Source organism: Physeter macrocephalus, chromosome 9 (genome assembly GCF_002837175.3).
Source record: "Physeter macrocephalus isolate SW-GA chromosome 9, ASM283717v5, whole genome shotgun sequence".
Classification (NCBI taxonomy): Eukaryota; Metazoa; Chordata; class Mammalia; order Artiodactyla; family Physeteridae; genus Physeter; species Physeter macrocephalus.
In genome coordinates, this window is record NC_041222.1 from 83,840,307 (window position 1) to 83,850,561 (window position 10,255).

Below are 10,255 nucleotides of genomic sequence, written 5' to 3' on the forward strand. Positions count from 1 at the left end.
TCCTTTTTGCAGGCTGCAGGTTCGTAGTTCCCGTTGGTTTTGCTGGCTGTCCCCAGTGGCTAAGGTTGGTTCAGTGGGTTGAGTAGGTTTCCTGGTTGGGGGGGACTAGTGCCTCTGTTCTGGTGGATGAGGCTGGATCTTGTCTTTCTGGTGGGCAGGTCCACGTCTGGTGGTGTGTTTGGGGATGTTGGTAGCCTTATTATGATTTTAGGCAGCCTCTCTGCTAATGGATGGGGCTGTAGTCCTGTCTTGCTATTTGTTGGGCATAGGGTGTCCAGCACTGTACATTGCTGGTCCTTGAGTGAAGCTGGGTTTTGGTGTTGCGATGGAGATCTCTGGGAGATTTTCGCCGTTTGATATTGCTTGGAGCTGGGAGGTCTCTTGTGGACCATTGTCCTGAGGTTGGTTCTCCCACCTCAGAGGCACAGCACTGACGCCTGGCTGGAGCGCCAAGAGACTTTAATCCACACGGCTCAAAATAAAAGGGAGAAAAAATAGAAAGGAAGGAAGGCAGGAAGGAAGGAAGAAAGGAAGAAAGCAAGAAAGGAAGGAGGAGAGGAAGAAAGGGAGGAAGAAAGGAAGGAAGGGAGGAAGGAAGGAAGAAAGGGAAGAAAGAAAGGAAGAAAGAAAGGAAGAAGACAAAATAAAGTAGGATAAAATATAGTTATTAAAATAAAAAATCATTTTTAAGAAGAAAAATTTTATAAAAAAAAAAAACGGGTCGGTCAGAACCCTCGGACAAATGATGAAAGCAAAGCTATACAGACAAAATCTCACACAGCAGCACACACATACACACTCACAAAAAGAAAAAAAGGGGAAAATAGTAATATATCTTGCTCCAAAGTCCACCTCCTCAATTTGGGATATTTCACTGTCTATTCAGGTTTTCCACAGATGCAGGGCACTTCAAGTTGATTGTGGAGCTTTAATCCGCTGCTTCTGAGGCTGCTGGGAGAGACCTCCCCCTCTCCTCTTTGTTCGCACAGCTCCTGGGGTTCAGCTTTGGAATTGGCCCCGCCTCTGCGCGTAGGTCGTCCAAGGGCGTCTGCTCTTTGCTCAGACAGGACGGGGTTAAAGGAGCAGCTGATTCGGGGGCTCTGGCACAGGCCGGGGGGAGGGAGGGGCACGGATGCGGGGCGAGCCTGCGGCAGCAGAGGCCGCCGTGACGCTGCACCGGCCCGAGGCGCGCCGCGCGTTCTCCCGGGAAAGCTGTCCCTGGATCCCGGTACCCCAGCAGTTGCGGGCTGCACAGGCTTCTGGGAGGGGAGGTGTGGAGAGTGACCTGTGCTCGCACACAGGCCTCTTGGTGGCGGCAGCAGCAACCCTAGCGTCCCACACCCTTCTCTGGTGTCCGCGCCGACAACCGCGGCTCGCGCCCGTTTCTGGAGCTCCTTTACACGGTGCGCTTAATCCCTTCTCCTCTCGCACCAGGAAACAAAGAGGCAAGAAAAAGTCTCTTGTCTCTTCGGCAGCTTCGCGCCCGTTTCTGGAGCTCCTTTAAGCGGCGTGCCTAAACCCCTCTCCTCGCGCACCAGGAAACAAAGAGGCAAGAAGAAGTCTCTTGTCTCTTCGGCAGCTCCACGCCCGTCTCTGGAGCTCCTTTAAGCAGCTCGCTTAAACCCCTCTCCTCGCACACCAGGAAGCAAAGAGGGAAGAAAAGGTCTCTTGCCTCTTCGGCAGCTCCAGATTTCTCCCGGACTCCCTCCTGGCTAGCCGTGGTGCACTAACCCCTTCAGGCTGTTTTCACTCTGCCAACTCCAGACCTCTCCCTGGGATCTGATTGAAGCCCGAGGCTCAGCTCCCAGCCCCCCCGCCCGCCCCGGCAAGTGAGCAGACAAGCCTCTCGGGCTGGTGAGTGCCGGTCGGCACCGATCCTCTGTGTGGGAATCTCTCCGCTTTGCTCTCCGCACCCTGTTGCTGCGCTCTCCTCCGCAGCTCCGAAGCTTCCCCCCTCCTCCACCCGCAGTCTCCGCCCGCGAAGGGGCTTCTAGTGTGTGGAAACCTTTCCTCCTTCACAGCTCCCTTCCACTGGTGCAGGTCCCATCCCTATTCTTTTGTCTCTGTTTATTCTTTTTTCTTTTGCCCTACCCAGGTACGTGGGGTGTTTTCTTGCCTTTTGGAAGGTCCGAGGTCTTCTGCCAGCGTTCAGTGGGTTTCTATAGGAGCAGTTCCACGTGTAGGTGTATTTCTGATGTATCTGTGAGGAGGAAGGTGATCTCCGCGTCTTACTCTTCCGCCATCTTCTCTCCACCCCACTGGGAGTCCTATAATTTAATTCAATTCTGACACCATCTATCCAGAGATAGTGTCAGATCCCACAGGTTAACTTTAGGCTCAGTCCCACAAGATTGGCCCCACTTGAGATGCCAATCATGAGTCCAGATTGTCACCTGTGCTTCTAACTGACTGGCTATAAATCAGAGTTCCCATGACCCTGTCCTTGTGACCCTGTTTGCTAGAATAGTTCACAGAACTCAGGAAAACACTATTGCCAGTTTGTTACAAAATATATTTCAAGGATACAAATGAGCATCCGGATGGAAAAGATGCATAGGGCAAAGCATGTGAGAAGCAAAGGATGGAAGCTCCGTGCTCCTCCCAGGCAGGCCACCCTCTCAGCACCTCCACATATTCAGTAACGTAGAGTGCTCCAAACCCCATTTTTGGGGGGTTTTATGCAGGCTTCCTTAGGTAGGCATGACTGATTAAATCCTTGGCTACTAGTGATTGATTGAACCTCCAGCCCCTCTCCCCTCCCCAGACATTGCAGGGGGAAGTGAGATGGGGACTGAAAGTTCCACCCCTCGAATTACGTGGTTGGTTCCACTGGCAATCAGCTCCCACTCTGTGGTTATTTAGGGGCTTTCCCAAAATCACCTCATTAATACAAAGTCAGATGAGGTTGGAAGGGGCTTGTTATGAGTAACAAAAGATATCCTTTCACCTTCACAGCTCTCATCACTTAGGAAATTCCTTCGGTTTTAGAAACTGTGTGCCAGGAATTGGGACAAAGACCAAATATATATTTCTTATTATAAATCACGATATTACAAATCCACTTTGCTAATCTATGTCTTTTGATTAGAGAGTTTAATCCATTTACATTTAAAGTAATTACTGATAAGGGATAACTTGTTTCTGCCTTTTTGCTGTTTGTTTTCTGTATGTCTCATAGCTTTTTTCCCTTCATTTCTTCCCTTCCTTCTTTTGTGTTGATTTTCTGTAGTAACACATTTTGATTTCCTTTTGTGTATATTCTATGGACATTTTCTTTGTGGTTACCATGAGGATTATACATAATACCCTAAAGTTACAACTATCTAATTTGAATTGATACCAACTTAACTTCAGTCACATACAAAAACTCTCCTCCTATACAGCTCTGCCTGCCCCCCATCCCCTGGGTCCACCAGGAAACAGGACAAGCTGCCACAGGTAGGTAAGGTGGTGCACTTGTTCAGGCAGCTGGTGCTGCAGGAACTTGGGACCCTCCCTCAGAGATTCAGAGATTTCTTTGTCAACTGCCCACCAACCTCTCCCCACCCCTTGCCTTTTAAGACTTGTCATTCTAAGGGACATTCTTAATGGGAAAGACAGTGCAACAGTGATGCTTTAATGGTGATTCTGAAAGAAAAAAAAAAAAGAAAAGGCATTCCCCAGCCTCCTGGGCAGCAAGCATGCTGGTCTGCTGTTGGTGGCAGCTTCTCAAGGCCTTGCAGATACACTGTGTCTGGTGGCCATGCCAGCACAGGCCACTCCAAACCCTGTGCTCCTGTCTGTGTCTCCTGTCCCCATGACAACAGCGACTGTAGGAGCTTCGAGATTGGGCCTTCTCCAAGCTGCCTGTGCCCTTTCTCGGGCCTGGCTATTTCCAGAGGGCACTGAGGGGACCCAACAGACAGCAGATTCTTCGCCCTTCTGAGTTTTTTTGCGATAAGCTCTCAGGCATAAAAGATAGGAGCCAGAGGCTCTGCTCTGCTTTTGAGCACTCTGAACCTTTATCACTGCACCCACCCACCCCACTTTCTGGCAAGGGTTTTGGCGTGACATGGGGGAACTCTGGGCTGTGCATGAGCTGGGATGTCAGCAGTTGTCCAGATGCTTACAGCTGGTACACTTCTCAGTGGGCATGGGGACCTTGCTGCGAGGGGTCCCTGCCATGGCTGCATCATGGTGTGTGGGTCTCGCCACCCCCTTTTTGGGCTGAGTTGGCTCATTCCCTCTGTGTTCTCTGCTTCTGTTTCAGAGCAGACCTACTGTGACCGCCTGGTCCAGGACATGCCTTTCCTCACAGGCCTTGGGCGCCTGAGTGAGCAGCAGGTGGACAGGATTATCCTCCAGCTGAACCGCTACTACCCCCAGATCCTCAGCAACAAGGATGCGGAAAAGGTGCCAAGGAGCCTGAGGCTGCTTTCCCATCCCTTCCTCTCTGGGCTGGGAGAAGCGGGGGGCAGGACAGCTTGGAGGTGAAAACCTGTCTCCTTAGGGTGACCTTGGGCCCAGAACATCAGCTCTTTGAGCCTTAGTCTCTTTATATGTCATCAGGCCTTCTGGCCCCTTCCAGAAATGCTGGGAGGATCACAGGAGACGTGTGATAACATGCCACAACATGAGACAAACCTGGGAGGGGGAACGGGGAGTGCTGGGGTGGGAGGGGATCAGGGATACCAGACAGGCCCTACCCAGTGCCATAGGGCTCTTCACTCTGCATCTTCCAAAAGTTCAAAGTGGGCAAACGTTTTGGGTGTAATCTGGCCCATCCTATTCAAGGATACCGGGTGAGAGTGGGTGCTCCTTGCTCGCCCCGCCCATTTCTCTGGCTCCCCCGTGGGGCTGGGGGTGGGTGCTAGAGACCAGCCGGGGCTTTGGGGTGCAGGACCTGCCTCCCATCTGGGTGACTGAGTGAGCCCTTCTCCTCTTGGAGCTGAGCTTCCTGCCTTGGCACAGGGTAATAGTGCCACATGCAGGGCTATTTGGAGGGTTGGGGTCTCTCCTAGGGACAGGTGAGATTGATCCTCAACAGAACTAAAATCAACACGGACCCTGCTACTGGCCTAGATGCATCTTAAGTTACAGAAGTAGTACAGTGAGTTAAAAAGTAGGGGCTCAAATTTATATCTTGTAATTAAAATTCAAATACACATTTATTGTAAAAAAAACAATTTGAAAAGCTCAGATGTTTACATGAGAAAAAGGAAACTTCTCCACACACAAAACTACAGTTCCTTTCCTCATAGGTACCCATGGCTTCTGCTGCACATCTGCATCTATCTGCCTTTGCTTTGCAGTTCTGTACCTTTGTGGTTTGACTCTAGTTCCTTGTAGCATGGTACACCACCACCAGGTGGCAGCACCGAGCCATGGCCTCCAGGTTCTGGGGGTCAATGCCAAGTACCCTGTCCATTGACCTTTACAACCACATATTTTTCAGTCAACCACATCAAAAAAAGCCACCTTTTTTTTCTCCTTAACCCTTGACTTATTTTTTAAAACTTGAATCACATTCCTGTAGAGTGTAAACTACTAGAAATTATCATTACCTCAGAGATTCCCTGTAATGACCCTACCATGTGGGTTTATTATTCCCTTTTTACAAATGGGAAAGCCAAGTCAGCAAGCCACTAAGTTTCCACACTTGGAATAATGTCACTGCCATCTTTCTTGCTGACCTGTCCTGGCCTCCAGTGGGAGTGCAAGGCTTAGTGGCCATGCAGCACAGTCTTGGGTGCCACATGGGAGTACATGAGGCTGTAGTAGCAATTGCTACCTCCCCGTGGGTGTTCCAAGCACGTAGATGGTATCACAGCCATTGAGGAAGCTGGGGCTGGGTGCTGAGCCCAGAGTGCTCCAGCCTGACCTTGTCTTGTGCCCCTTCCTCCTCCAGTTCCGGAACCCCAAGGTATCTCTGCGAGTGCGTCTCTGCGACCTCTTGGGCCACCTGCAGCGGAGCGGTGAGCGGGACTGCCAGGAGTTCTACCGGGCCCTGTACATCCATGCCCAGCCCCTGCACAGCTGCCTGCCCAGCCGGCACGCCCTGCGTAAGTGCGTGTCCCAGTCCTCAGGCTTCGGCATCTTCTTGTTCAGCCCTTCACCAGAGACTGCCCTCTGGTTGCATCTTGTGTGGCCCTCAGAGTATTTCAGACAATATAGATATTTCTGTCTCCATGTCTCCCTCTCTCTGTCTCTGTCTCTCTGTCCCTCTGTCTCCCTTTTTCTTGTGCCAATTTTTACACAAAAGGTAGCATCTCTTGCATGCAGCTCTGCCCTTCCCTCTGTAATCTAATGAATCTGGGAACCTTTACACTTCTGATCAGAAATAGCTCGTGGCTGTAGGCTGTACCAGCCTTGAGTGAACTGACCCCCGCAACCCCCACGACGCAGGTCGCGTCCACTTTCGCCCAGGTAGGTCCTCATGGCATGGCTGTTTCTGTAGAACAGTTTCTGACACATAGAACAGTTTCTGACACAGATGGCTGGTCCGAGACACATGTGTTTTGGTTTAGAGGGTCTGGCCTGTGGGCCCAGGAGGCTTGTGAGCCCCGAGGGATCCTCTGAGCTGCCAGGTTGGGTGCAGGGAAGGTACAAGCGGGGATGGCAGCTCAGCCCTGAGGCCTCTGCACCCAGGTCCCCAGGAGGAGTGGCTACTGTTCCCCAGTCCTCGGATGAGAGGCTGGAGGCCGGGAGGGAAGAGGTGGCTCACCTCAGGCCACTCGGCTGGACCTGGGGCCAGTGTCCCTGGCCCCAAGGACAGGCTGGCAGGACTGGGCCCTGAGCTCCAGCATGGGACGGTCCTGTCACCACAGGTCAGGACCACACAGCCTGCCTGGAGTCAAGTAACTACCAGGGTGCCCTCAGGGCTGTCTGGCAGCTGGCTGGTTAGGAGGAGCCCCAGTGGGGTCTGGGGAAAGAGAAAGAGCGCCCTGCCCTCACATCAACATCATCAGACTTTGGACAGGCAGGTGTTTGCGCTGTGTTTGGTGCCTTGTATTTGCCAGGGAACAATGAACCTCCTACTCCATGGTCCTCAAGTTCTCATGAAGTGGACAAAAGGAGAAGACACAAAACTGTGCAGGGTTCCCTCCCTGGCGCTGACTCCCCCCAAACACAGCCTGGAGGGCTTAGCGCCGGCACAACCTGAGGGGCCTGGGTGGTCTGGGGGAGGGGGCTTGACATCCCCCTTGGTTTCCCGAGGGCGGGGCAACCACCTTACCCTCTGGCCCACCCACGACTAACTGCACCCTGTGATTTTGTTTCCAGAGAACTCAGATTGCACAGAGCTAGACTCGGGCACCGCAGGCCGTGAGCTCAGTGACAGGGGTAACCGCCTCCCATGTCCCTTCTTTCTGTTCCCCCACCCAGGGCTCCATCTCTGCCTTGGGGTCTTCTCCATTCCAAGTCGGGTTCCGTTCCTGGCTTCCTGTTGGACAGACCCCCTCAGGGTGCTCACTGGGTGCGTCCCTGCCCAGCTGACCCCAGCACAGGGTGTGAGTCTGTCCCTCGAGGCCTCTGGACCCCTCTCCGCCTTCCTGGGCTCGGGGAGCTGCTCACGTGCATTTCTTCCCAGGACCCGTGGCCTTCCTGACCTGTCTCGGCCTGGCCGCAGGGCTGGCACTCCTCATCTACTGCTGCCCCCCAGGTGGGTGCTGCCTGGCCAAGCCTCAGCCCAGTCCTCTCCAGACCATGGGGCAGACCCCTGCCGGATGGACGGAGGCCTACACCTGAGGCCCCCTACTTGTGGCCCAGCGTGGCAGTCCTGCGGTTCCTTTCCTGCCATGCTGACCTTGTTTGTCGAGGTCCTGTGTGGGGAGCCAGTGCCAAGCAGGCCCACTCGGCATGGAGACCCCACATCACTCAGGTGTGGGGCTGGCGATGCCATGAGGCTGAGAGAAGGTGCCTTCTTGATGGATTCTGAGACCCCCTTGTCTTCCAGACCCCAAGGTGCTGCCAGGGGCCCGGCGTGTCCTGGGCTTCTCCCCTGTCATCGTCGACAGGCACGTCAGCCGCTTCCTGCTGGCCTTCCTCACAGATGACCTGGTGGGGCTCTGACCGATCCCAGCCCTGCCCGCCTGGCTGCTTGCTGCCCTGGGGCTGGCTTGCTTTTCTAAGTGTTTATTTCTCACTGTTTATAACTTATGTAACAAGCACTTTACTTTCACTGTACAAAGGTGCTCAACAATATTAAATGTTTGAGTTTTATCCCTTCTCTCAGGAGTGTTTTCTAGATGATTCCAACACAAGACATGACAGCATGTCTAGCTGGGGCTGACCCTGTGGGCTCTTGGCTTCCCGAGTCCAACCCAAGACCCAGGTCCTGCTCAGGCCACCTTCTCAGACCCCTGTGGGCCTGAGCCTCACCACTCCATGTGGGCTACCTGCCCCAGATGACCCCTGCTGTGTCCCCCAGTGCCCACCTCCAGATATCCCCTGCCATGTGTTCCCTTCCCTCCCTCCCTGGCCACCTTCCACTGCTTCTCTCCAGAACTCCCTACCTTGAACCCCTCCTGCCATCCCCTGCCTGGGTGTTGTTGGTCTCACACCTGCCCCTGCCCATCTTCCCTCCTTCCCCAGCCCTCAGCCTCAGGTGGGGAGGATGGACAGGGCCCACTGGGCTGCTCTGTTACCCGAGCCCTGGGCCATGGAGGGGCGCCAGCCAAATGCCTCATGATACCTAGTGCCAGCATGTGTTAATTTGATTCCTCTTAGCAGGCCCAGGAGGTGGGCTGCTGTCCCTGCTTTCCTGATGAAGAATCTAAGACTGAAAGGAGAGATCACTCAGCCAGGAAAGGGGGACCCAGTGCATGAGGGGCTCCACCACCATCTTCATTCCCTTCTTGTGACATGTCCCAAGGAGATACCCCCTCCCCTATCATCCCCCTTGTCTCTGTCCAGTCACCAGAGCCAACACCCAGATCCTGGGCCCTCGAGGCCCCTCATACTACTGTCTTAGACATGGAGCCCCTCCCCCCTGGGAGGCGGTGACCTGTGCTTGGTGGGTCTGGGGAGGGTTCAGTTGACACAGATATGGTCAGAGCCTAGAAATGAACACAAAGTCTTGTCCCTGATCCCAGGTGGAGAGGAGGTTGAGATAGAAAAAAAAGAGTCCACAAAAACTTCTAGAACTTTTAGAGATGAAAATTGTAATTGTGCCATCTGAAGTCTTGGGCTCTGGCTCCTCACGCCCTCCCCCAACAGCCTGGAGTTTGGCCATACCCAGCACCTTGTCCTCCTCAGAGCTGAGCCCCTGTATTTGTCTTGGGGACATGGGCCTGTCCCCTTGACCAGGGTGTTTGTACCTATTTGTCTCACCTGCCGGCCTCAGGCTCAGGATCTTGTCATGGAAATGTCCCTCGTGGACACAAGAGGGTGAGTGTACACGTCTAAGAGGGTGCTCTGCCTTTGGCTCTGGGGGCCCTGTGAGCCAAGTCCCCAGTGCCTACTACCCTCCTGCAGGCTGTGGTTGTCTGGCACCTGTCTTTTATGTGGACCCCTGTTACCACCCTCATTACTGATGAGGGAGCTGAAGCTCAGAGCCCAGGACCACACAGCTGCCAAGAGTGCCCTCCCCAGACGCGTGCACATGCACATACAGGCATACACGCATACATGCACACATACACGAGAAGTGTGCACATGTACACGTGCACAGTGCTCAGATACACACGTGCACCGCACTAGGCATGGGCTGCCAGGGCCTGGGCCTGGGCCCTGATGGGTTCCTCTCCCCATTGCCCCCACCCCGTCAGCTCCTTCCTCTCCAGCCTCTTTGGGGAAACAGAAGTATGTTTGTCAACCCAAGAATCATCATGAGCTTGCATTTTCCATAGGGGGTTTTCGGAGGAACCCACAGCCTGACTCCAGGAATGACGCTACCGTTGGGCCCCCAGGAGGGGTTCCACTCTCAGGTTTTAGTCTCTCAGAGCATGTGGGAAGGAAACAAGATGGGAGGCAGAGGAATCAGCTTCAGGACATGGTCTCTGGCTGATTCATTCAGCCAGCTCGTGGGCTAGTTCACTCATTTGCATGCCCAGCCATTAAAGTGAGGGCCAGGGCAAGGGAGAGCCAGGCATAGGAGCTCTCCTTTCTGCCCTGAAGCCTGGGACAGTGCAGCTTCCCACTCACTCCACCTCTGCATTGCAGGCTGTGGGTGTGTGTCTCCAAATTCTGAGCCTTAGTTTACCCATCTGTAAAAAGGGACACAACCTTGGGACCCCTCCTTGAGCATGGATATCCTGAGCTGGATAGCACTGCTCCA

General features: G+C 53.7%; 1 protein-coding gene across 15 annotated transcripts in view; it reads left to right on the plus strand.

The window, feature by feature from the left end:
• CARD19 (caspase recruitment domain family member 19) overlaps window positions 1–8,201 on the plus strand; it is a 22,480-nt gene extending 14,279 nt beyond the window's left edge. For 6 of the 15 annotated variants that reach the window (XM_055087295.1, XM_028494146.2, XM_028494144.2 and 3 more), the window contains 6 exons: window positions 3,384–3,438; window positions 4,250–4,469; window positions 5,888–6,045; window positions 7,261–7,320; window positions 7,568–7,639; window positions 7,934–8,201. In XM_055087295.1, the coding sequence (XP_054943270.1) occupies window positions 4,282–4,469; window positions 5,888–6,045; window positions 7,261–7,320; window positions 7,568–7,639; window positions 7,934–8,049 (594 nt within the window). In that variant the 5' untranslated portion in view covers window positions 3,384–3,438; window positions 4,250–4,281 and the 3' untranslated portion in view covers window positions 8,050–8,201. The remainder of the gene's footprint in view (window positions 1–3,383; window positions 3,439–4,249; window positions 4,470–5,887; window positions 6,046–7,260; window positions 7,321–7,567; window positions 7,640–7,933) is intronic. The other 9 variants (XM_055087296.1, XM_028494148.2, XM_055087293.1 and 6 more) reach the window with 8 other exon arrangements.
• The last annotated feature ends 2,054 nt before the right edge of the window (window positions 8,202–10,255 follow it).